General features: G+C 40.9%; 5 protein-coding genes across 7 annotated transcripts; 2 read left to right on the top strand and 3 right to left on the bottom strand.

Annotated features, from left to right (window-relative positions):
* Positions 1 to 19: 19 nt before the first annotated feature.
* Positions 20 to 2,281, bottom strand: LOC128298165 (adhesion G protein-coupled receptor L1-like). The gene is made up of 7 exons (XM_053033906.1): positions 2,112 to 2,281; positions 1,779 to 1,884; positions 1,494 to 1,660; positions 1,267 to 1,413; positions 1,003 to 1,189; positions 768 to 869; positions 20 to 668 (listed from the first exon to the last, which is right to left on the bottom strand). The coding sequence occupies exons 1-7, from the start codon at positions 2,279 to 2,281 to the stop codon at positions 315 to 317; spliced, it is 1,233 nt and encodes a 410-aa protein (XP_052889866.1). The 3' UTR covers positions 20 to 314.
* Positions 2,282 to 5,616: 3,335 nt separating this feature from the next.
* On the bottom strand, positions 5,617 to 8,759 carry LOC128310356 (juvenile hormone esterase). The gene is made up of 6 exons (XM_053046978.1): positions 8,523 to 8,759; positions 6,789 to 7,508; positions 6,552 to 6,714; positions 6,305 to 6,486; positions 6,045 to 6,222; positions 5,617 to 5,981 (listed from the first exon to the last, which is right to left on the bottom strand). The coding sequence occupies exons 1-6, from the start codon at positions 8,757 to 8,759 to the stop codon at positions 5,617 to 5,619; spliced, it is 1,845 nt and encodes a 614-aa protein (XP_052902938.1).
* A 2,974-nt stretch (positions 8,760 to 11,733) lies between these two features.
* On the top strand, positions 11,734 to 17,980 carry LOC128305942 (DENN domain-containing protein Crag). 3 transcript variants are annotated; one of them, XM_053043587.1, is made up of 10 exons: positions 11,734 to 12,489; positions 12,551 to 12,657; positions 12,724 to 12,874; positions 12,940 to 15,137; positions 15,208 to 15,507; positions 15,763 to 15,846; positions 16,072 to 16,471; positions 16,535 to 16,975; positions 17,057 to 17,232; positions 17,302 to 17,980. In XM_053043587.1, the coding sequence occupies exons 1-10, from the start codon at positions 11,740 to 11,742 to the stop codon at positions 17,621 to 17,623; spliced, it is 4,929 nt and encodes a 1,642-aa protein (XP_052899547.1). In that variant the 5' UTR covers positions 11,734 to 11,739; the 3' UTR covers positions 17,624 to 17,980. The 3 variants fall into 3 exon arrangements, with proteins under 3 accessions (XP_052899547.1, XP_052899555.1, XP_052899565.1); XM_053043595.1 differs by having other exon boundaries at positions 16,535 to 16,984; positions 17,060 to 17,232; XM_053043605.1 differs by lacking the exon at positions 15,763 to 15,846 and having other exon boundaries at positions 16,535 to 16,984; positions 17,060 to 17,232.
* On the bottom strand, positions 17,952 to 21,154 carry LOC128305964 (dual specificity mitogen-activated protein kinase kinase dSOR1). The gene is made up of 4 exons (XM_053043617.1): positions 20,950 to 21,154; positions 20,082 to 20,872; positions 19,684 to 20,016; positions 17,952 to 19,609 (listed from the first exon to the last, which is right to left on the bottom strand). The coding sequence occupies exons 2-4, from the start codon at positions 20,847 to 20,849 to the stop codon at positions 19,490 to 19,492; spliced, it is 1,221 nt and encodes a 406-aa protein (XP_052899577.1). The 5' UTR covers positions 20,850 to 20,872; positions 20,950 to 21,154; the 3' UTR covers positions 17,952 to 19,489.
* A 542-nt stretch (positions 21,155 to 21,696) lies between these two features.
* LOC128307488 (chromatin assembly factor 1 subunit A) lies at positions 21,697 to 25,465 on the top strand. Its single transcript, XM_053045372.1, has 3 exons — positions 21,697 to 23,735; positions 23,803 to 23,966; positions 24,050 to 25,465. Exons 1-3 carry the CDS (start codon positions 21,971 to 21,973, stop codon positions 25,328 to 25,330), a joined length of 3,210 nt encoding a protein of 1,069 aa, XP_052901332.1. The 5' UTR covers positions 21,697 to 21,970; the 3' UTR covers positions 25,331 to 25,465.
* Positions 25,466 to 26,919: the final 1,454 nt, after the last annotated feature.

Below are 26,919 nucleotides of genomic sequence, written 5' to 3'. Positions count from 1 at the left end.
TCCCAAAAAAAATGGCATCTTTGTACACGGCTAATGATAAAGATAGTTACTTAATTTTCCCAATTTGATTTATTGCATTGTTAGGAAAAGTGTACTGATTATGTTCTGGACGGCGAGTTATTTGATATATCAGTAAATCCTTGGTTTTGATATGAATAGGTTTCTACATAGTTGGATAGTTTGAAGCGATTATTCCGTAGTCATCTTTATCCCACCCGGTAACTTATTGTCTTACCTAGCTGGCATACGAAATCTCCATTCCATGGTATTGGTTGAACTTGAAACTTGTCACTGCGTACATACTGCAGAACCATCTATACTGATACAGGCAAAGGAGTTTTCGACACCTCGTCAATCGAGAGCGAAGTAGATAATTCACCATTAAAAGCGTAATCCAGTGCTGTCGGTGCTGTGCTGTCGCTGCGATCGACGAAGCAACCTTCCTTGTAGGACATCTTGGTAAGGCTCGATGGATTTTCCTCAGGCATACTGCCGATATGTACTATATCCTCGTAGTTAGGGTTGGACACAGAGAGGATACCATACTTTCCACCATCACCGTCCTTCAGGTTGCGGTACGTGCCACGGCGAGACTTGTGAGTTTTAGGTGCTGAATAGAGCTTCAAAACTTTACAGTTACAAGACACTAATAATGCTACCACGAGACCCTGTCAATGTTAATCAGTGTATTAATTTTTCAATAGAAAAATATGTTAAAGTGTTTAGATGTTTAGAATTTAAACTGTGCAAATAATACTGAAACTCACCTGTACTCCCTGAGCAATGCTGTAAATCGACCAGAGCTCCATTACGTTCCAGATCGAAGCAACGGCACCAAGCGCTACAACAGACGATAACACGACCAAAATCTGAAAAATAAATCAAACGTGGGTGGAGCATAAGTAAATTAATCTTTTATCTGTATACAATATACAGCATGCATGGGTAGAGAATACGAATTGTGAACAATTATGAAACTCCCATGCAATTTCTAATACTCACCTTGAAAAATAATCCGATTTGCAAACCACGCTTTTTTATTAACTTGTTTTTTGCTCTGGAGTCAACCTGAAGTGCGGCGGCAATTTTGATAGCTCCTTCTCCTTGACAGGCAAGATAAAAGCCGGTAAAAAGTAACACAATCGCTGGCATTAGAAAGCCCCAGAAATATGCCGATCCTTCCATTAACCTAGTAAGAAAAGGAGGAGCGAAGTTTAGCTAAAGGTATTCTTGTCAATTGTAATGTTTTTTTGTTGTAAGACTCACCAACAATGGTTTTCACCATTTAGCTCTTGCACTATTTGTGCAATCACTTGTATGTGTGAGTAGCCGTTAAATTTTAGCTCGCGTTCCTTATACTTGAAGGCAGCTGCAACGCCGAGCATAATCAAGGGATATCCCCAAGATACAAGACTGTAAATTATGCAAAAAAAAGTTGATCGAAACAACATTGAACAATGGTTCACAATGGCCAACATGCATCCGAGACTCACCTGTAACTAACCAATGTTTTACCCATGGTTGATTCACGATACGAGTGCAGATTGGTGTTGGAGCGAAATAATACGAGCGCATGATGACAGCAGCAACACAGCCAACAGAGTGATGCCAACTTCATGAACAGTAATGCCAGCGAAAGTGATAGACATAGCTCGGAATCCTGGATTAAAAGTACGAGGAAAAGGTTATTAATGTCATACTTAATTAGTTTGGCACTTTCCACTTCCTGTAGCAAAATTAGCAAAACTTTACCAACTGTACAAGTAAGTACAACCTACCTGTACTCCTCCTACACCTATAACAAAGATTAATTGGCTCATAAACAGTGAAGCTAGAAGGCTTAAAAGCGTTGTTCCTGCCAACGATTTTAAATCTGAAAATAAGCTAAACACATAAAATGTCTTCATTATTTTCTGGAACAGTCAGACCTCAGGCCGTGGGCGGTAAGTGTCAATAAGATTCATCCCACGAGCACTGTGGGAATAAAGTTCATGAAATCTTATACGCTTTTCACTCACCACAACCTTTTGTGATACGGTTTATACAGTCTTATCGACATGTATTATTCCATAATGGAATTGGACAATTGCTTATTGTATTATATCACTTACCTGTACGTAATGAAAGCAAATGCAAGCCCGACTAAGCTAACAGAGCTGCCAAGTACTACTCCTAAAGCAATTAAACCTCCCTGTGAGCCCCATGCTGTGCTTAACGATCCATATGATATGTTTGCCGAGGGAGGAAATCCATGTATATGTCCAGTGTACAACGTTTCCATTGTCTATCGCAAGAAGAAACAGTGTAGAATGTCAGTGTAGCTTTAAGACGTTATTTCAAAGCTTTAATACGTCAATGTTGAACGTTTTGAAATGAAAACTACTCGGTAGATTATATAAAATAATATGTGTTTTCCTACTATTATGTATTTAATATGTTTCGAAACTAACACTTATGATTTCCCAAACAATAGTATATGCCAAATATTTTGCACTGAAATATAATGTAAGCAAATTCTCAAAGCAATGGAGACGCATGGTTATAATTGACTAACAAGACTCGTATAGTACAATCGTCAAATTGTGACTTAAAAATAAGACCCTTCGGAATTTCAATCTAGATAAAATCTAGTTCTGAATATTTCGCCGTATGGAATTTAAATCGTTTGGAGAAAGCAGTTAGACAAGTCGTATCGAGTTATATACTGGTTGTAGAACTAAATAGGACAAATAAATCGGCGATTGCTCTACAGTACTAGCGGAATGTACACAAGTAAATTGTTGATACGGTAGATTGTTTTGTACATTTGTTCGCTTATTGCTGTTCTGTTCTACGCAAGGCGTTAAGGCGTGCGTTACAAACATCGTAAAAAGCCATGAAGGGTGTGGTTGATGGTTTCATATAAATGATTGTGTTTACTCGACCCAATGTCTCGATAACATTTCACCTTCTCTTCTTGGTCCTTCGACCTATTGCGATCGTCATATCGTCATATAATGCTACTTACTAGACTTATTTTTATCGCGTAGCCTGACTATCCGGCTACCTCTCTATCCTCTCTATGAGTCCAAATGAACAACATGCAACGGACATTTCCAAGGCTGTCAAAAGTTTAACATTGATGCATAAAACTGACTGATGCATAAAATTTCTTTAAAAGGAAATGCCCATTTGTTAGATTAAACTCACAAAAACTCACTAAAATATGTAGCAAGGTTATTTTTCGGTCCCGTAAGTTTGGAAAGACAATTGAATTTTGAATGGTGTATAAGTTGGCCCTCACCACCGTGCATCGAATATAAGGGGAGCGGTTTCAAGAATTCCTTAGGGCAAGACATTTTCGTGTAGCGGTTTCTCTTTTCGTTCCTCGAAGATGTTTGTTTTATCGCATACACACGTATACACGAGACACGTGTTGCTAGTAACAGAGTTTCCATGTTTCACCTAAAGGACCATAGGCGACCTCCGAACAAGATCGACACCGCTCACAGTGGCTGAGCACGAAGGAACGATAAAGGCGAAGAATGTGAACCTACCGCCCAATCTTGCAACAATTAGAGCATGGGTGAGATCACGCCTAATGAGATCCACGAAGTAATTAAAAAATCTAGAACTAATTGCAATTAGAAAAATCCAACTTTATCCTCGCATAAACGTACAACGCTTCTTCAAACAGGCTCTCAGTGAAAGGTTATAAACCTAGCACCAACCTACGATGCACGGGAAGCCATAGAGTGTAATTGGAAAAACGTGTACCAGCTATTCCATCATTTGACCGGACTACATCACGAGAGAGTCCTCATTTTGGGGCAAAAGGTGATCCTTCATAAACCATTCTTCTCCCCGAGCTATCACCGTACGGACATTCCTCTGGGAGGGTTCCGAATACTTTTTCAACAATTAGCTGGTCCCCGCAGCTAAGGTGGGTTTAACAATTCCAACAAATCATCATCCACCACAATAACTCTGCTGGTGAGGCGATACGTTGACGCACTGGGCTGTCTAAGGGCTGCCAGCACTCGATATGTTTTTTTGTGATGAAAATCTTTTGTAGATAGCCGCTATTTCGAAGGACTTTCTATACCTGCATAAGGTGATCCTTCAATTTGCATACGCATTAACGTCCCAAACCACAGCACCTTAGCGAAAAAAAAAACATGCGTCATATTTTGATTGACAGGCTTCTCAGCATAAATGTAGAATTCGATGTAATCTTTGTACATCGTTCTACATACGTTTCATATTGGGATGTACGAAAACAGTATCGAAACTGTACTTGTACTGTTGTACTGTTTCATCTCACTTCAAAAGACGGAATAGGAAGTTATTTGGTTCTTCTTTGAGTAGAAGTGGGTAGAGTATGGAAGTGTTTCTTCTTTGAGACAATATTCAGGAGGCAGGGAAAGTCCTTCAAGCAACAATTACAATCAGCGGGCAACAATATTGGCACAATCGAATCTTCCCTACCTGCCTTACACCGTTCCTTTCTGACCTTTATGACTGTGCAAATGAACTTGCTTTAAAAGTAATTCGGATAATCCCCCAGACCGTCAGTCAACCATCTCCGACAGTTCGTAATGCTATTTTACGACTTGTTTTATTTATGTTGTAGGCAACAAATCAGTTAATTAAACATTCTGCTCACTGATACTGGCTAGTCATTCCATCACGCACAAATACCAGCACAAAAACACATGTAATGCTACAAATCAATACAGCATTCCTAAGCCCACGTTTCACTCATTCGATTGTACGTGGTTTGTCAAATATTTATTTAATCAAACAATAATATATCATAAGCACCATAACGAACATTCCAGTGTTTAATAAAGAACAGGTGTTGACATGTTCTTAATCAAGAATTAATTTTAACACAACCTTTTACATGCCACCATACATTAACTGTCACACACACACTCACACACGCAACCACACACATACACAAACTGCGAATAAAACACTAAAGCGAATTTGATTGCGTTAAATGTAGAACAATCACTAGCCCGAGCGTAATTGTTTTCGCATCGTTCAATTATTGTTCGGACGCAAATCCCAGTTACCTTTTGTTCACCTTGCGTTAAGCGCGGAGCCGTTAATGCCAGCACGGCACTAACTATGCTGAATTAAAGATTTTATGTGACAGAAACATGATTCAATACGTCGCTGTACGTGTTTACTGGTGCAATGCGCATGTGCATGCCCAACACCATAATCGTTCGATGTTTATATCTTGGCGGTTCTGGTGATATGCTGTACAATGTTCATCGGAAAGCGACCGGCGCAAGCACGATTCGGTGTATTCATTGGAATGAGTTCATAATTAAATCGTAAATTGATCATAATCGTTTGATATTTTGAATTTGAAATGAAAGAATTGTTGGACGTTTATTGCTACCATCAACTTAGCATCTACATCCATTTAACTTCTGTCAATTTGACGCTACTGGAAAATGTCCTATCGTTGTTAACATATACTCCTGAGTTCTTTTTTATGCTCTGAAAATGAATATATTTCCATCAAGCTTTTCATCTATTGTTTGTCATGCATATGTGATTTCGTTTTAATCTCTTATAGTTGGATTTCGAAAAATATCCCTGCAATCTTAATAAGCACGATCAAAGTTCGTTTCGTGGCGGTTGATTTTGCTCAACTTCTGCAGATAGATGGTGTGCTTTTAATTTGCGCCAAAATGCAGCACGTTCTTCAAACAGGCCTGTTTCTAGCGCAACAATTGGTTCCTTCGTAGCGTCCAGACTACCGATTCGTAGATACTGCAAAGGAAATTGTTGTGCTGCAGGCCACTGCGGGTAATCATTATCTGTTTGTGGAGTTGGATTACCGGTGCGAGCAAAGTTAACCCATAGCTTAGTAATGACTCGTCGTATCTCGAGCTCCTCATCAGTAGGAATGGCTGTGTGGAAGTTTGGAAGCTCTTTGGCGATGGGAAACATGTACTGAAGTTCCTCTGCATGGCAAACTCCTAGTAATAAGCGATGAACAACGATATGAGTATTTTTCTCGGCCAGAGCTGTTGGAAACTTACCATAATATTTCTCTTTTCCTCCCTTGAATATTTCCGTGAAGCTAGCGGAAGCTTTTTGAGCAAAAAGATATACATAAGTTGGTCCTGCCTTCGATGTAGATGATCGTCGTTCTTGTCCAAGCAAACGAATTCGCAGATATTCATCCATTCCAGCTAAAAACCAAGCATCCGAATACAACTGTTGGAAGATGGAAACAAACCAGTGTTGTAAGATAAGCTTCTATGTAGAAAAATATATGCTAATAGATAATGATACTAACGTTTGTTAAATTTTTCTCGGTCGCATCGACCAGTTTCTGATTTTTGAAGTAGTAACTATTAACCTCCTCTGTAATTTGGCGCTGCCTTTCAAGCCCATGATGATCGTAGTACAACGAAATGGGTAGTGCTTGTTCCCAATGGTCATTTAAACTCTGTCGAAGTTGCGGCATGTTTATTAAGGCTAGAACGAAAAAGAGGAACCAATTGCACTATATCTTGCCAACTTAAAGTTCTTCATAAACTTACAAGCACTTTTTAAAGCTCCCTCGTCTAGTGTTAGTCCGGTCATCCAAGGAATTCCGATAGCATGTGGCTCATACTCATCTCTTGGATGTTTCGTTATGAAAGCTCCCGGTAAATCTGGTTCCACAACTGGCGGAAACGGGATCATGGGATCGGTATCCCAAACCTGCAAAATATTATTCAAACAGATTATTCGTAAGGAGAATAATCTCAGCTCGATAGTCTCTAGACGATACTTACAAAAAAGTCATAGAATTTCCTTGTAACTTCATCCCCAGAAGCACGTCGAAGACAGTCGAGCATTTCCTTGAATCGTCCATCGGTGCCCTGTGGGCAGTTCAGCATTTCGCCCAACTGTATCGATCGTGTCCGCGCAACTCCTGGATGCGCTGGTTGCGCCCAGGCATCTAAGTTCACTCCTGATTGAGAAATTACTCGCTGAAACAGTCCCCGAGAGAGTGGTGACATCATGTGATATGTTCCGCTTGCACCACCGGCACTTTCACCAAACACCGTAACTGCGTGTGGATCACCGCCGAAAGATGCTATATTCTCGCGGATCCATCGGAGCACTAAGTTTTGGTCCTTTAGTCCATTATTTCCCGGACAGTCCTCTTGTTCGGTGCTGAGGAAGCCAAGCGGTCCAAGTCGAAAGTTAGCGCCGATGTAGATCACGTCGTGCTCGAGTAAGAAATCAGGTCCATAAAAAGAACGAGTACCAGAGCCACATTGCCAGCCACCACCGTGAAAGAACACCATTACTGGATATGGAGTTGGATTCGTTGTATTGAATCGTAACAGTGGCGACCGTGGACGATCAGGCACATATACGTTTAGCAGTAAGCAGTCTTCCACCCCGGAAATGGATTCATCTCGTCTATACGGATCACGTTGTGTGCATAAGGGTGCATCAGTAATAGCTAGTCGATCACCCACCCATGGTCCAAAGGGTACTGGGGCCTAAAGAGGAATGAGAATACTATTTAATGCTGTGTTATTGAAACAAAGCATAAATAATAATAATCAATAATACAATCCATTGTGATGAAGCAATAAATTGTGAATGATTTAATCAGGATCTTTACAGCTGAAAATCGAATGCTATTTGTTGCAATATAGCTATAAAGTTATGAAATGATGATTTAAGATAGGGATGACATGTATCGGATCGCTCTGAACACGTGGATACTGGGCGCCTCCATGATCATGTCGATGGCGAATCGTCAACAGCGAATCCAATCACTAAGTTAGCAAATATTTGGAAAGCAACAAATTTGGAATGGTGATTAAAACTATCGCACTTGTAGTGCGATTTTGAGCAGTAGTGTAATTGTAAAGTTATTAATAGCGTCGATCTTAGGTCAGTTCCTTATGTTCCCACATGTTGTGTTTCGACTTTACGTTTTGTATCACCGTAGGTCGTGAATCAAATACGATCAGAACCGGTTATAAACATCAACAAAAAACCCGAAATCATGACCTGCGATAGCTAGCTTAGCCAAACATGGACAGCAAAAGAGGAAGGGAGAAGTGTTTGGGTTCTCAATAGAAGAATCTCAAAGTCTCTAGAAGCACAACGACCAACGAACCAATAATGCAGAACCAAATAACCGGTTGGGGTTGAAATTTCGACTGAACCATGTCCTTCACAAGCTTGACCAACTATTCACGTACAAGTGGTTAAAGCAAAAAAAAGCTAAAAGATAGCTAGCTTAAAGTTTTTTTATAATAAACCAAGACCGCTCAAAAGAAGATGAGATGGTGGAACATCTTGTAGAAGATTCAGAAGAAAAAGTATTTCAACATTTGTTGTACAACGTACAAAATGATACAAAAAATTAGACATCTAATCACATTGCAACTTTGGAGGAAACTTAACAAACTAAGAACTTATGTAGAGCAGAGCACAGATAATTTATTCAATGCATCTAATTTGAGTCATTTATTCACTTTATGCTATATTCCAGTAATCACCTTAAACCTCAGCTCATTGACGGGTGGTTTTGCAAATGGTACTCCAAGAAAAGCGAGAATGCCTTGACCGCTAAACGTGGTTAAATATCTACCAGTCAGCGTACCACCGTGAGGTAGAGTGACTTTTAATTTATCCGACGTACGTCCTGTTACTGTGGCGGAAATTAATATCACGATGAATGCAACTAGTCCGACATCGACCACCCTCCATCTGTGTATCTGGAATTTTGGTCTCATTTTGTCACAAAACTAAACTCGTTGTAACTCGTTGAAGCAAACACGATAGCACCTTAATATTTGGAAACAATCCAATAACCTCTTCAATTTCTAATTCACATTACACGTTTAAGTTATTGCTTAGCTAGGGCACTGTTTGCATTTTCCTTCGGTCACGAACGGTGGACTCAAGCCGCGAGTGTTATAATGATCACCACACAAAACAAGCTCAATGATCTACATCTATCTGTTACGCACTGGTACTCATAACTGACTGAGATCGTTCAAAGCCAGACTTCAACGCTTTATACGGATCACTCTAACACCAGTCAAACATGTTCAGCAAACGTGTGTAGGACTTTAAAAACTAGTTTTTGGTAGATGCGTTTGCACCACGGTAAGCAACGTTTAGATACCGGGGAAATATTATCTTCTTAATAATCTTCTTGGCCACTCCATCATCGAACCAAAGCCATGACTGGCGGAGACTTCGTATATCAACAAACAGTGCTTACAGGAAGTGCAGTGTTTGCAAAAAATCTGCTAAATCCGTAATGTGTCGTTTGAGGATATCAAATACATTAAAACAACATCTTGATTAAACAACGGTTTTTTTAAATTGCTAGAGAAATTTAACCGGGTTGCAGATCGTTTTGTAATTCTGTGTTCACCAAACACAACCGGTTTCACCGAAGTAATTTACAGCAGCGCGACCTTGTGGAACTAGAATTTGTTATGCGTGTCTGTCTGTTATTGCAGCATCATTGAAATCCCTAATTGCTGAAAATACGTCACTGTTCTTTACCACGACTCGCATGGGATCAATCTGCTCGCAATGAGTTCAAATCAAGTTTGTGTTTTTTGAAAACTACATTTCTTGCTCAACTAGCCACCTACTCACATTGCAAGGTCCCTCTTGCTCAATAATTCAACTGTTCATGCAACATTGATGTGTTACCGACATTCTTGCATTTACTTTTGTCCAGTTCTTTTTCTTCGAACGGTAGGAGATGAGATTGTTTGATGATTGTAAGATGGGGTTTTTACATTACAATGTAATTTGTGTAAAAAATTCAGTTACCAGGCAGCGATACAGGCCAATAGCACAAACCAGTTTCAGCATTTACGATGTTTCCTTCCTCCCTATAAATTCTTGTAATAAAATATCCCACAAAGAAGCTAGTTGAAATTGTAATTGTACGTGGTACAATTATTCGATCAGATTTTATTCTCAATTAGTACTATAGTATGAATTCGATGAACGAATGTTTCTAGTTACAAAGTATGCCATTAGTAGCATAAAACAACTCGATCCTCGTGTGAATTAACATAGTACGAAGCGTGGGAGAATCACTGATCGTATTGATTGTTACCAAGAGTGCAATAAAGCAAACCAAACATACCTGCAACTCAGTACCACCTGATCTTCATCCCCACTAGACTGGTGCGTTATCCTACCCATTCTTCCATAACAATACAAATAATGGAAAATAAAGTCAAGCCAATGGAATGGCTGAACAAGAACTACTGCAGTTCTTTCGCCTGTAGACAAAATTTACCATAAACCGCGAAAAACAAGCACAATAATATTTTCGACAAGTGCAGCATAACGCTTCGTAACGTTTTTTTCTGTGCGCTCGATTTTGAACATCCTATGCACACATACTCGATATCTGTGTGCGTGTGTGGGTTTGTGCCGTATCTAGACATTGCGAACACACACACTGTGATAGAAATGAAAAATAAAATCTCTTTCCTTCTGTAACAGAATTTATTCCTAATTATTTAGAGCCCACAAACGGACAACTAACTGACCGTTATGAAACAACTGTGGCTTGGGCTGAATAGATGTTGACGTTAAACTTGACAATTTGAGTGCGCAAATCAGACGTAAGACGTTTGTCAAAAAGTTGAATCGTCTTAATGAATCGTCTCGTGAAAATAATAAACACGAAAACAATCAATTTGCTACAGATCAGCAACGAATTGGAATTGCACTGTTGTACGAAAGGAAATCGCACACAGCACCTTACCCGTCGTGTTCGTGAGCTGCTGTCGATAAGGCGTAAAGCGGAGCTGTGAGAATCACGGTGCAAGGTGAAGCGGTAATACGAAAAGGTTTGCTACTTTACTATGTATTATGTGTGGTGTGGTTGGTGCAGCAAGGTGTGGCTTAGGGGGGATGTACGGTTTAGCAAAATAATGTAACGCTATTCAGGTTTGCCATTGAACGCAAAACGCAACCTTACTTCTTTTGTTGCGTTCTGTTGCATCTGAATCGTCCGACCGCCGAGAAAAAGTATTATTGGTTTCACCGGAATCCACAACATAAAACTGTACAGGTAGCATTTATCAGTGTTCCAAGTAGATGTGTTGTAAATTATAGATGGATAAAAATAATTAATGACAATGTCGGTGTGAAACACATCTCAATAGATGTGATGAAACCCGCACCGTATCAGAATGTTGCTTTTTGTCAAAAGAATGGTGTTAAAATCAAGAAAACTCGACACACTTGCTCTTATGTTCTGAGTTGCATGTGCATTCGTACACTGCCATTGCATCGGACTCCAGATTTGGTGTGTGGATGTGTGCGCGCGTGTGTTCTTCGTTTAGAACGGTAATGCTGTAATGAATAGATGCGACTGCATGACCAAGGGCATCTGGTTTTATGTGTGGCCCAATGGATAGCAATAAATTATGAAATTTTTGATGAACCGAACTAGTTCGTTTTGTAATCTTCCTCCTATTTCATAAAGGTTTGATAAGGTCTGGATATTTATCCTTCTTAGATCATGTAGTACAGACAAGAAGTTCGAGTAAAATAACAAAAATATGCCAAAATTGAATTTCCCCAGATAAAACCACTGAGTCACACATGCTTATCAATTAAACCACTCTTCTTCTTTGCTAAATGAAGTTGTTCAGTGGAACTGGTTTATGGTGGCAATTAATAAAATGTGCATATCTTTTACAGCACTGGAAGCATACAACATCAGCAATGGAGGAAAGACGAGTTGCTGATTATTTTGTGGTAGCTGGAATGCCCGAACAACCGAAGCTGCTGAAAGAGAACATATTCAATGATTCATCGCATCTACGATCGACAAACAGCATAGATCCGATTACAGACATTGGAGTATATTTTCCTTCGCTGGGTGAAAAAATTCCTGCCGATTACGAAATTCTCGAAAACACCCCGACGGGTTTGTTGGCAGATTTGAATTATGGATCGGTACGAACAACGGGATGCTTCATCTACTATCGACGTGGCAAGGATAAACCTCCGTTGGTCGATATTGGCGTAATGTACGAAGGCGCTGAACGGATTATGTCGGATGCGGAGATCGTGCTTAGCACACCCGGTGATCGTTTGGCGAATGTGAACAATTCTTCCGCCAAAACGTTCCTAACGTTTCGACGGGCGACCAACGAAATGCCTTGCAATGAACTGGTCGTAACGGATCTCTGTGTCGTGATACCTTCGAAGGGAGAGAAACCACCTCATGCTTTCTGCATGATCCATAAAACGCTGAACAAGGGTCTCATGGGAAGCGACGTGTACTTATGCTACAAAAAATCAATGAACCGTCCGATATTGATCAGTTACGAGCCGGAAATTTTACATCGGTATCCAACGCATGATCATAACGATTTTCCGCTTACGTTATGCCCAAGTGTACCGCTGTTTTGTCTGCCTATGGGGACAACGCTGGAGGCTTGGCCACATGTACCAGGAGGCGACGGAAAGGTAATTTATTGAATTTCGCACGTTTTTTACGAGCCTGTTACACAACGATACAATTTTCCAGATAAAAAGAAAACCAATACAGCCAATCTTTAGTACGTTCGTACTGACCGTTAACGATGGCACATATAAGGTATACGGATCAGCTTTAACATTCTACGAGGATTTTTGGTAAGATGTGGCATTTTTGAACAACAATTGATATCCGTTAATGCTGTATTAATTTATGTTTTCTAGTGAAAATAAGTTGAATGAACAGCAGCGTGCATTGTTGGACTGGACTGGAGATTCGCATAAAACGCATTCACTGCACGTGAACAAATCGATCTGCATTTTGTCTCGATGGCCCTTTGGAGATACGTTTGAGAAATGGCTACAGTTCTTGCATGTAAGCATCCACAATAGCTAAAGTTTGGCATAAATGTACATGTACAGGGATTTGTTTTGTTTTAGAAATTATCCACACTCAACGAAAAGCTTCCCGTACCTATCGAACGATATATAACTCATCTGCTTGATGAGGTACCGTTCCCATCACCGAGCATTTTGTTGCAACTGTCTACACTCAGCAATACTCGTATTCTGTTAACGCTACCAGAAGATTCGCCTCTACCCCGTAGCGGTGCTGGCTTTCGTCAGCTGCTCTCCAATTTGGGTCCGGAAAATTGCCTGCATGTTTTGTTGCTGGTGCTAACCGAACAAAAGTTGCTTATACATTCTCTCCGACCGGCGACACTGACGGCAGTAGCCGAAGCCGTATCTTCGTTCCTGTTCCCCTTCAAATGGCAATGCCCCTATATACCGCTCTGTCCACTGGGTTTAGCCGAGGTACTGCACGCTCCATTACCGTACCTGATAGGAGTGGATTCCCGTTTTTTCGATCTATATGAACCGCCTAGCGATGTAACGTGTGTTGATCTGGACACAAACAACATCAGTTTGTGCGAGTCGCAGAAACATCTCACCACAAAATTGCTACCCAAACGAGCGGCACGTGTTTTACGGCAAACTCTTCGCAATTTGGAGGAATTAAGCCAAACGCAAGGTTGTGATTCGAACAATAGCTTGGATCGGGATTTAAAGAAGCGCAAGCGCGAACAAAACCTAGAGCAACGCATACAGGAAGCGTTCCTACAGTTTATGGCATGCATGCTGAAGGGCTACCGGGATTATTTGGTTCCGATTTCAAAAGCGCCCACCATCGGCGCGACCGACCCTAGTGCTTTGTTTCGTATGGAGGCTTTCCTACGATCCCGGGATAAAGCGCACCACAAGTTTTTCCAGCTACTAATGAAGACGCAAATGTTTATCCGATTCATCGAGGAGCGTTCGTTCGTATCGGACAGCGATCATAATTTAGCATTTTTCGATGAATGTGCCGAAAAGGTTAGCGCGTACGAGGACACACCTACTGAGATTAAACTCATCGAATGGGATTCGGGACAGAGCAGCGAGCGCACGAAATTTATTCTACCTCCCGAATGTCAACCTGGCCTGCCGGATCAACTGTACACGTACGATTCATTCTCGCTTGATGCAATGCTGCTAAAGGAAACTCGGCGAAGCGTGCTTGATAATGTGCTGCAACATCACAACAGCCTGGCGCCTGGTTCGCCCATGGCCCGCCGCACTAAGCATGAGATTAAAACAGCGCAAAAGTTAGCCCGTAAACACCAGGGAAATCCGGAGCTGTGGGCCAAACATTTGCTTGCTACCTGTTATTCGATATACTTTATCGTTTTACCGAGTTTAATATCGGAAAACACCGGTCGGGAACATGCCGTGCTGAAAGCGGCATACGATTTGCTTAGTAAGGCATGCAAACTTAAGGTACCGTGCGATGAGGTGTGCTACCGCATTATGATGCAGCTGTGCGGTTTGCACAATCTTCCGGTGTTAGCCGTTCGGTTGCATTACCTGATGAAGCGATCGGGTATTCAACCTAACGCGCTAACGTATGGCGTTTACAACCGGTGTGTGCTGGAGGCAGAATGGCCATCGGATTCTATCCTGTCGTCGCAAATGCGTTGGCACCGGCTGCGGAACATTGTGATCGGTGCAGCTCATTTTAAACGAGCTGGTAAAAAATTTGCCGATCGTCGCCGAAGATCGTTGTCGCACGAAAGTAACTTGGTAGGAGGAGCGCTAGAGTTGGTTGACGGTACATCGCGAACAAGTCTAGACTCGGGATACTCGCAGGCAGAACAACAGAACACCAACGTTACGATGGACTTTAGCGCTTTCGACAAGCTTCGTGGAAGAGTTGGTGCAATTGTGCGGCAAACTACAAATACCGCCCATCAAGAATCGTCGGACGTACTATCGAGTGCCGGATTGTTAATTAGTGGTGAAGGGAGTCATCACCTGAAGCTGCAGACGAATGCTGGCACTGTTAATGCTGCAGGGAAAGACTCAAAAGCTGGATATAAAAAGTCACCTCCTACCAATAGCTGCGATATAAGTCCACGGATGCTAGCGAGAGCAGATAGCTTTGCAGGCGATTCGAAATTTATTGACAAACTTCAACGCCAAAATAAGGGTGATGGGATGAAAGCGAAGCGTACACTAGATTTTCACAACCGAATGGAAGCGAACATTCATTCCGAATCAGAAGAAACGAAGGAACCCAACGCAAAGGGTAGCCCTACGAAGTAAGTACTGGTGAAAGTGGGTATTTTCCGATAAGTTTGATAGCAATGCAATTTCGATTGTATATTACAGAATATCACCTCGCACACTCGTAACGCAGGACGATCCGTTGGGAGCGCTTAACGATATGACGGAAGAGTTAACAATACAGCAGCGCGAACCTGTCGAGAAACCATCCGAACAAAGCGAATCCAGTAACAACAATACTATATACACCGACCAACCGATTCTGTTCAAGGGACAACGTTCAGCGACATTCGATGATTCGACACAGCTCAGCAAGAGTATGCAACGGTCCGAAACGATGCCCATGACAAGTACAGTTACATCGGGATTTGGAAGTTTGGGCTCAACGTTAAAGTTTAATTTTGGGTAAGTGAAAGAAGCGCACACAAAAGGTGGTAAATGTATGTCTGCCTTTTTGGTACATTATTCAAAAACTTAACAAGCTTGTAGACTGTTCAATTGTATGATGTTTTTCCTCCTTTCGATGTCTGTGGCATGAATACGTGAATTGGCGACAATTCCATCACTTTATGTTTAACTTGCACGTATATTGTAGAATTTGCAATGTGTTTTTTCTGTTTCGTTTTCCCCCAAATACCCCAACGTTTCGTTCCGTTGTAGCCGTTATTCACCTGCACGCATGTCCATGAAAAAAGACTTGAAATCACTGTCCACGAACATGATAGAGAACATTTCTAACATAAGGTAAGTTTTGTTTAGGATAAAACTATAATTTTTATGTTATGTTAGTTGCTGTTTGGATTTACAAATGGATAAAAAGTTAGATATAAAACTATTGGATAAAGGGGTTTTGAGTCCAAATGGATTGATTCTAATTCAATTTGAATAATTTTCAGTTGAACTCGAAACCCCTGGAATGAAAAAGATACGTGCGAACTAGTAGAATAACGATTAACTGTTTCCTTACAGTCCGAGTCTTACTGGGAAAAAATCGAACGAGATTCTACAGAGTGGATTAAGCAGCATTAAGAATGCTGCCAATTCCGTAGCCAAGAAGCTGGATGATATTAAGGAAGCGATTTCGGCCAATTCAACACCGGTAAAAACTGGCAGCGGTTTGAACGGTAGCCTGGAACGTGACGGCCATGGTTCGGAAAACGATCTTCTGCATCATGACGATCCAGCAGCGACCATAAATGGCAACCGTTCGCGTCGCGTTTCGAGCGAATTCGATCTGTGGGGTCGATTTAGCGATTCGCGTAAATCTAGCTACAATAACTTGGTTCCTTTAGGTGAAAATGCTGCATCGACTAGCAGTTTGAATGCATATCCAACGTTGCCAGACAACATTTATGCCACAGTGGCGGAGGTAGAGAACCGGTAAACGTTAAATTACCAACAAACCACTTACCCTTAACTGTACTCCTTCCAGATATCGGAGGCTAGTGGTGCAGATTTTGTTATCGAAATAACTTCTTGCTCGCAATGCCATAACTGCTCGGTACTGCTTTACGACGAAGATGTTATGGCAGGATGGTCGGCGGAAGATTCCAACCTGAACACCACGTGCAATGCATGTGGCAAAGTGACAGTGCCATTCCTGAATGTGCAAACTATAGCTGAAGGCGAAAATATGCAGCGAGATGCCCAGCGTCGATCTTCGAAGCATCAACATGACATGATCAGTGTGCCATATTTAAATCCGCTCGTGCTACGCAAGGAGTTGGAAAACATTCTCGGCGAGGAGGGCGATTTGGCTCTTACGAAGGCAAAGTTTGTTGAAGAGCATCCTATTATCTACTGGAATTTGGTATGGTTTATGGAGCGGATAGATGTAAATACGCATCTTTCCAACCTTGCCTTACCGAAGCAGGTAAGTAGCGTTAAATATGATGTTTTGGAAAAAAAAGGATGCATTTTTAACGTTCGTGTACCTTCTCATCCTATCGACCAGGAGGATAATCCGGACCCCTTGAGTAATGTGAAAACAATTAATGTTCATTGTTTGTGGGATAATCCCCGGCTGCACTCTGAAGCGGGACCGGCAATGTATATGCTATGGCGACAGAATCAACCAGATAGTACATTATTAAAAGCTTTGCTTACTGATCAAACATCGATCAATCGAACGTAAGTGTATGGTATTGATAATCTACTGTGTTGCAAACGAGTGTTTAACGATGAACTTCTTACTTGTAGTGTGATGCAACAAATAATTGCTTCGATACGATGCAACGATTTACTAACGCCCATTAAACGGTTAGCAAACGAGAGACAAAAATTGAAACACCGCGGTGTTGATCGGACGCACTCGATCTACCGGGATATGCTGTTCCTAGCTTTTATCGAGATAGGTCCTGCCAATATCGATCTCATTTCGTTCCATCGGGAGTATGCGGCTATATTCGAGAAATTCGCAGCCGAGAAGGAAAGTAGCACGAGTTACCGCAGTCAAGACCTTCCGCCATCGCCTACGGCCATATTTTGTCGTGCTTACTTCAAACCACTACTTCTACCCTGACCTTCAACGTTAGCAACCCAATATTGGTTGATGTCACATCATTGGTTACACTAACGTACAGGCACGATGGAACTGTTCGCGCATAAAAAAAAAACAATGCCGACGGTTGAGAGTAAACTAACTGGTTAAGAGCTTTAGGGGTTGGAATTACAACTTACTATAAATGCTTGACTACTTATTGAGCGTAAAGGAGGGATGTTATTGGTAAGACTTATCATGCAGGAAAGATTCGGTTTTTTCAAAGAGGGCGTACACAACAATATACTTTCTACAAATAACATTGACGGTGGCCTAAATTTGTGTCGCCTAGTAATAGGGTTTCGTTGTGACGATTTTTATTTGCTTAAATTCTGAAGGTTGATCCAATCAAGCGCAGAAAACTCAACGTACGTGCAGGATTAGTCGTTAGGTCCTCTACTCGTGTTGTTTAATGAGGTCACGCGAGTAGTCTGGCGTGGAATGATGGACCGGTAAAAAGATCCCTCTAGTTCTAACATACATCACACATTCTTCTGTACTTATAATTAGGCGCTTTATAACGGTTGATGGTTGGTTATGTTAAAGGAATCATTACGTTTTCTTATCAAATATTTTGACATTTCGGACCATTCGAATTTTCGTCGCACTTATTATCGTGACAGATTTTAGTAATGTTTGTTTATGCTATAAGATAGATTATGCGCTTTATAACATCACAAAACAGTATTGGAAACATTTAACGGAAACAACAAATAAAAGCTTAGCTTAAAATTGATAAAAGCATTAGCTCGTGACGAAAAAAGCAAAAATAAAACAAATATGTGCCTTCAATTTAAACTATATAACCACGTAACTGATAAACAACAGTAAATGTATCTTGATTCAAAAGGAAGAATTATGCATGCATGTGGTTATGTATCGTTTTAGTTTCCATAAACACGTAAAAGAACCCTTTTGCCCCAAATAGAGATTAATAAATAGATGTATTTTGTTCAAATGTGTTGGTTTCCCATGTAAGTAATTTCCTTAACTATTCATCTTTATTCGGAATAGACACAACAAACACAGAAAACTGGCCATTGCCGTTTTTGGTTTTTGTTTGTAGCAGCAATTCTGTTTCTGTAACAATGTACATCTTGTTTTCGTGGATATCCTCTTATAATATATCCTTCCTATATTGCGACAGATGAGGGTGGAGGAGCTTATGTGTAGTAATAAGTGCGACGAAAATATCATTAATACAAGTATGTTTGATAATCCTAGTGTAAATCGTGTTCTGTTGGAATCATTCATTGGTTGTTCCAGTCTATCAAATACAATGTAATTTTTTCAAATGTTTGTGCAGACAGAGAAAGAGAGAGTGAGCGAAAGCGCAATGTTGTGAATATTGCAATTATTTGTTTCCTTGACTGCATTTGATTTTAACACGACAGTTTAAAAGAAGAAAGCAGCAACTTATCATAGTTTTTGTTTTACTTTAACTACAACATAAAAAACATACATCAAAACGAAAGCTGACAGTGTTTACAGTTATTTTAAAACAGGTTTCTTTTTTTGTGGTTTATGTATATGGAAATAAACAAAAATCGATAATAAAACTAAGGAAAACTAATAACAATTGTTTTGGGGGGATAGAATACAATCACAATCCTTATCCGTAAAACTACCTCCTTCCGGTTGACCGTTTTAAAATACTTAATAAATTGTAATACCTTACCTTCATAACGTAAGGTTCGTAAGGGCTCAAACGATAAAATGTTCCTGCTACGCATTGAAGACTGCGGCCCCACATACGGTTACACACTAAACAAGCTAAAACTCTAAACGATAAAATAATCCTGCTTCGTATCGGAGAATGCATATACACACACACTGCAGCGACCTCATTTAATTGGCAAACGGTGACGCGTTCCGCTTCGGTGTCGACGGTGCCAAATCCATCGTTTTGCAAACCCAGCCGGCAATATCAACGTCTTCGGTTTCGATGTTTTTAATCCATTCATGATTCTAAAACATAAACAAATACGGTTATAATCAAACCAAGCCAAAAGAACGAATGCAGTTCGAGTTTAAAGTCTTACCATCAATGTTTTCAAATCTGCACGCTCTTCGGGATTTTTCTTGAGACAAAGGTCGACAAAGTTCTTAAACCGATCGGTGAATGAATTGTGTTCCAATTTGGGAGGTGGTTCGTTTACGATGTAATCGAGCAGCTCAAATATCGCCATCGGTTTCGGTTCAATGATGCTTTGACCGGGTGAGCTATCGTCTCCCCTATCCTGGAATATTAAATCTAATGTTTTGGCATCTGGCGGTGGAATGGGATACATGCCAATGGCCATTTCCACCAGCGACAGTCCAAGAGACCATATATCGGATTGAACGGAATAGTGGGTACCCTGTAGGCGCTCGGGCTGCAACGGTTTAGAAAAGGTGTGAGATACTAATGTTGAAAACTTGAACGAAACAGATATCTTACCGACATATAGCTTCGAGTGCCCACGAAGGAGTTAGCCATAGAATCGATCAGCTGTCCAGACACCCCAAAATCGCATATCTTTATCTCTCCGCTACTGTTTACAAGAATGTTGCTCGGTTTAACGTCCCTGTGCATGATGGCGTGCTTATCTCGCAGGTAACTCAATCCCTTCAGAACCGCCGATGTTATTTTCGCTAATATAGCTTCAGGTATTCTTCCGGCACGCTTTAAAATTAAATCCAGCGAACCTCCATCCATGTACTCCATGCAGATGCTGATCTCACCATCACTGTAGAACGCACCGTAGAATCCAACGATGTGCGGGAAGTTGCACTCATGCAATACCTTCAGTTCGCGGATGATCTGTTTCTTGATCGCTGGCTTCACCTCCAAGTGTATCAACTTTCGGGCCATTATAAGCTGGGTGGGAATGTGGCGCACCTTCATGACTACTCCTCCATTGCCCGAACCAAGTTCGCCCAGCTTCTCCAAATCCTCATCGCTCAGTTCGCCGATCTTTTCCTTCTGGCTGAGAAACACCTTAATGCGTTTGCGTGCACTTTCTTCCATTTCCAGCTCTTCCAGCGTTTCCGTAAGCGCATCGATACTGTTTTTCGCCTTTCCCAGTAGGTTATGCTTGCCAATTACATACTCGGTGCCGGATGGTGTTTTGAAGGAGGGTGTTGGCGTTGTCTGTTGCCCAGCGGGAACATCCACCGAGCCAGGCGGCAACGTCAGATTGAGTTTGTTTTTAGTCATCTTACTCATTGATGTTACGTGTAGGCAATGCTCTGCAAGGAAGGTAAAAGTTGGAGATGATGATTTTAATTGAATTTGCTCATAGACAATTCACGTTCGTTTGTGTTACCTTTGTAAACCAAAGCCCAAACAGAACAACGGTGAGACGGGAATAGACGGGCACAGAACAAACAGCAAACAAGCTAAATAAAAATAAGCAAACCAATCACAGCACTTATCACTTTTGGCGAAAACAATTCACACAGACAATTGATGACGATTTTCTCTACTCGAAGGATTCCACAGGCACACAATTACAAGAGATTGAACAAAGCTAAAAAGCTAAAGAACGTGTCTGGTATGATTGAATCTCTGGATATTTTTCAATTTTCGGCCCCAACAACTGGGAAATAGGCAAAAGTCATAAGAATGAGCAGTGTTGCCAGAGCATATGTCAATAAAAGGGCGCATAGTGGTCGATCGGACAGACCAACTACGGATATAGCTGTATTGTTTACGTTATATATATTAGCTCGATATATTAGACGATATATATAGAGGTACAAGTTGCGCTTAATTTACGCTTATTCAATAGTAAGAAAATATAACAATATAGTGTGGCGGTTCTGTGCGTATAAACTTCGACACATGTCGAACATGGACCGATACATTCCAAATGAGAAACAAAAAATGCTCTTTTCTATTGAACGTGAATTTTGCTGAATATATTCCGAGCTGATATAATTATTGTAAAACTAGATGAATAAAAAAAAACTAAAAATATGAAAGCATGAATCATTTATACACCTTGGTAGCATGGGCTGAAAACACATTTGAGCGCGCTTTTGAATGTCAAAAACAGCCAGACCGAAAAATATTGCGCTTGACCAAGTCGCCAGGTAAAAATATTGCAACTAAAAGTAAAAATTATAGTGTGATTCTTTATGAAACCGTAAAGAAACAAACGGAACTATTGAATAAATGATTGTGTGTGATGAGTGCATTTAGTTTGATAAAATCAAATGTCGTTTGTGTGTAAAAATCCAACTCTCGCAAGAAGGTACCTGCCGCTTAATTGAACTGCACGGTTTGAGACCGATAGAGATACAGTACTATTTGTTTGTGTTGTAACTACAATTGGAGGAATAAACATGGAAGTTACAATTCCCGTAGTGTCGAAAGATGGTTCGAAAACTTCCCCGGCAGCAAATGTTCGCAAAATGAAGCAAAGCCGGTTACCTTTTCAATTTTTGTCAACACCTTCCAAACGGCCCGCGGAATCGAACGAAGCAGCACGCAAAAGGAAACCGTCGGCGGAAACTTTGGATGTGGAACATGTAGCAAAGGCTGGACGTATTGCAGATGTAACAGAGCACGTTACAACGCTGATAGTGGAAGAAGAAAATCGTAAACCGGTAGGTGATAATGTGGACAAAACTGCTAAAGAACAAGATAATCCATCAGGATCAGCACCTAACTACAATGGTAGATCCCAGCTTGCGAAAAAATCCAAGAAAAAGTCGAAAAAGAACGATTCGCCAAAAATTTTAATCAAACTCCCCATAGGAAAACGTAAACACAGTTCCACCGATGAGAGTAAGAAGTTGAAAAAGAAGGCAATGGGTGGAGGGAAGTTGAGTTTCTGCACTGATCCTAATGAATCGATAATTTTGGATGATTCCGATCTATCGAACGATGGTACGGATGAAACAGGAATGGATAGTTCTGCGAGTGCAAAGGTAGAGAAGGATACTCAGTTAATAAATGATGGGGAATGTGAAGTTGATGGTAGCAAAGCGCAGAATTTAAGTTCGGCGGAAGAAAACAGAGAACAATTAGATGAATCAATTGCTGAAAATAAGACTGTCACATCGTTAGAACTGTTAGACAAAGGAGAATGTAACACGAACGAGAATGTTTTCCCATCAGAGCCAGTTGTTAAAGTAGATTCCGAAACTAAACTACCGAATCAATCCGACAGTATTGACGTTATTGACGTTACTTCCGACGCTGATTCAAACGAGGACATTTACTTGCTATGTACTCCAACCTCTAAGATCGTTCCGAACGAGGATGAGAAAAAGGTGCGGAAACTGACGCCGAAACAAATCGCTCAACGTCAGGATCATGAAAAGCGACGTGCGTTGAAGGAACAGGAGAAGTTAGAGAAGCGTCGTCAACTACAGGAGGAAAGGGAAGAGAAAGCTCGCGAAAAAGAGGAACAGGAGCGACTGCGTAAAAAGGAGCGCGAAGAAAAGGAAGATCAAAAGAAACGAGAACGGGAAGAAAAAGAGGTCCTGAAACGTAAGGATCGCGAAGAAAAGGAAGAACAAAGGCGCAAAGAGCGCGAGGAGAAAGAAGATCAGAAACGAAAAGAACGCGAAGAAAAGGAGAAAAAACGACAGGCAGAAATTGATCATAAAAATGAAGAAAAACGTCTGAAAGAAGAGGAACGTCGTAAGAAAGAGGAACAAAGAGAAGAAGAAAGAAAACGTAAAGAAGAAGAAAAGGAAGCCGAGGAAAAGCGGAAGCAAAAGGTGGCGCAAGCTTTCACAAGCTTTTTCGTAAAGAAACCGATCAATGGAGGCGGTGTGAAAGCTTCTGATGATGAAAATTCCGTCGAGTCGACCTTGGGAGGAACAACGGTTACCGGGACATGTTTGGGTCAGCAACGATTTATGCCGTTTTGCGTTAAAGGAGACATGAAATTGGCACCTACTGTACGAAAAGTCCTCAATTCTAATCAGAGGGATGCCTTGGAACGAATGTTAAAGCCTGCAGGCGACGGGAAGCAAGTAACTGATCGAACCGATCTTTATGTTGAATTGCTACGAAGAAAGTGTCACACTCCGATAAAAACCGAACGTACTTGGAATGCAGAAGAGGAGGAGGAAAATGATGAAATTATGATTGTTGGCAAGTTTAAACTGGATAAAACAAAGGCGTAGCAGAGTACTTACCTAAACACTTGTTTTACTTTTAGACGAAAACGGGTGCCACCAGATTGAGGTTGATCCGGGAAAGACGAAGCAAAAGTTTAAAACTAAATTCTTTCTGTTCGAGGAAAACCGTCGTCCTCCTTATAGAGGAACTTGGCGTAAGCGGAGTGTTTGTATTAAAGCACGTCGACCTTTTGTTCAGGACACTGTAAGCACAAATTCGCCTTATACTGACAATACCGAACTGAAGATGATCGTTAATAACTTTTTGTCTTATTCTTTCTATTTCAGAAATTTTTCGACTATGAAGTGGATTCTGACGACGAATGGGAAGAAGAAGAGCCCGGTGAATCACTTCACGGCAGCGATGACGAAAAAGATGTCGATCCGGAAGAAGACTATGAAGTTGATAACGAATTCTTCGTACCGCATGGGCATCTAAGCGACGAAGAACTGCAAGAAGAGGAGGGTGAAAACGAAGATAACAGTCCAGAGACGCAGAAATTTAAGCTGAAAATTATGCAACAGGAGTTTGTAGCCGAGATGAAAAAGAAAACGGAAAAAATTAAGCCCAGACTCTTCGGGTGTATCTGGGAAAAGGAGATCGAGGATACTAACCGGTCCGTTGAATGTTCGGCACTGATTCGGAAAATGTTAGACGATCGTGCAATGCTGTTCAATCCAGATGAGCCGATCTCGTTTACTCGACCGTTTTCCAAGGTAAATGGATGCATCGAACAGGATGCAGACTCTATTTCACCTAGCAAAGACAATGAAAAACCGAGCGTGAAGAAGGTTAGAATCACGGATGACGCCATTCGTGATTTGGCTCGATTGGTGCATGGGAATGTTAACAATCGGAAATTTTTGGTACGTGAGTTTCATGCATTTTGGACGAGCCGCAACGATTTCGTTGAGTTTAGCTTGGAAAGTATAAAGATAAAAATTAAAGAAATTGCCCAATGGGGACCATGCAGTGTAGAAGGACCAATGCATGGAAAACAATGCTGGACCGTCGATGAGACGGTGCTCCAGCAGTGGGATCTGGCGGATGCGCCCCTTCCGAATGAATGGAAGTATCATTTGCAGAAACGCAAATCAACAAGCAGGCAAGAAAAGAAACCGAACTTGGAAAAGGAAACAAGCTTGGAACAGGAAACCAACTTGGAAAAAGAAACTGAAATGGAAAAAGAAACGAACCAATTATTATCAGAATCTGGTGATAGTAGCGCGAAGCTTACGAAAGCGTTCTCGCAGACAAACAAACAAACAATAGATAAATGCTTAGTAAATGTGGTAGAAAAAGATAAAACTGATCCTCCAATGAAGCAGGATCACGTTAAGAGCGCTAAAAAAAGTGATGCGTCAGCAGCAATCTCCAAGACTCCAACCGTGACTAAATCTAAAAAACGTGTGCCTCTTCTGATGTCCGTTCCTCGCGGGCAAAGCATAAATCAGACGACTAAAAACAGCCTTATCAGCCAGTTCTTGTCGAAGGAAAGTAATGTTAAGACAAAACCAGTAATACCGGATGCTAAAAACATCGATAATGAAGTTATTGAAATAGATTAAATCGACCCTTGTACTGTTTGTGTAAAACGTAAAGTGAAACATGTAGCGATTAGTTTATATTCATACATATGGTAGTATTAGCATAACAGGGTGATTTATAGCTTGCACGTGAAATATATACGATAACGTGATTCCGAGCGGTTTACACAAAATTCTAATGCTTCTTCTTCGTTCAAACAATCCGAATTTGTCATCTAAAGAATCTAAAGTCTAAAGACTACGAAAGACAAGGAAGAAATAGGTAGAATTGAAGAAATAACATTCAGATGCATGAAACAAATGACTTGCATCGTTCACGAATACTGAAAACCATGAAGCGAGAGAAAACATAGAACGAATTATGTTGACAGAAAACAACAAATTATGGTCTCACATTGCAAGGGGTTTAACCAGTGCCAACCTATACACCCCCAATGTGTACGATCGAAAGTTTTGAAATGTTCTTTGATGTAACATTGTCATCCGATGGTATAACTTTTATTTTTGTTGGCCCTTCACTTTTCATTGAGATTTGTCTTTATATGCAGATTAGCTGCCATTGTCCATTACGCTGTATGTCGATGCTTGTACGGGCATGTGGCTAAAATATATGCTACCTATCAGAGCGGAACGCGTGGTTGATGACGCTGGAATAACATATTTTCACATGTGACATCTACTGTACATATCAAGATCAATTTGATAAACACTTAAAACTGCATATTGTCCGTGCTGTAAAGTATTATGGTACAAATTTCCACATTCCTGACCGGCGTAATAAGTAAATGTGGATTTGTTATGCATAAAATTTTTTGAATTTGATAAATAATTTAAACTACCGGAGAGATTGCATCTATTGCTTGAGAACAAGTTTTAAGAACATCATAAACTGAGACAACAATCTGCAAAATAGCGTATTCTTTCTCCAAACTTTAACGGTTCTGCTAATCGTGTGTGCTGCTTAATCGTTATGTGCAGTGGGGTGTTATGCTCATTATGCGTGGAATCTGCTTAGAGTGTATGTGTGGCCAATTACGGTATGGTGACGGTCGCGAATGCTAGAAATGCTATAAACGGTTCTAACATGATGAGTATGTAATTTGTGAAGAATCGCACGCTGGCTGAACTTCTGTATCCCATGCTGCCATGCACCGGTGTGTTTGGGGTACAGCGTCGTTGGATATGGCCTTTTCTATGTTGACTCTTTTGTGTTCCGCTGTTGGTGCAGGTGCGCTTGTATACAAAACCGACTGCTGCACCTATGTGTAGTTTTCATCACCAGGGATTTAATTGAAAATTCCAGTACGTTTCCATTGTGCTGTGTCCAATATGATACGCCAGCGGCCCGAGTGAAAGAGATTGGCTTTGGGTTTTTTTTTATTCTGGCTGGATTCTATGTGATTTCAAGCGTTGAATCTAGCGCGTCGTTGTAGTTGTATTCAAGCGCGATCGGAAGTTAGACACGCTATGCTTTTTAAAATGCAAAAAGCAGCGTTTCAGTCGTGTCGTAACTTTATGCGTATTCGGACGTATTACTGTAAGTTGTAACAACACAAGCTACTACCTATGAACATCAAACAGTCAATGTAAGTATGTTGAAGGTGAATAGT

Source organism: Anopheles moucheti, chromosome 2 (assembly GCF_943734755.1).
Source record: "Anopheles moucheti chromosome 2, idAnoMoucSN_F20_07, whole genome shotgun sequence".
NCBI lineage: Eukaryota > Metazoa > Arthropoda > Insecta > Diptera > Culicidae > Anopheles > Anopheles moucheti.
The sequence above is the reverse complement of the archived record's forward strand: the minus strand, read 5'-3'. Positions and strand labels throughout refer to the sequence as shown.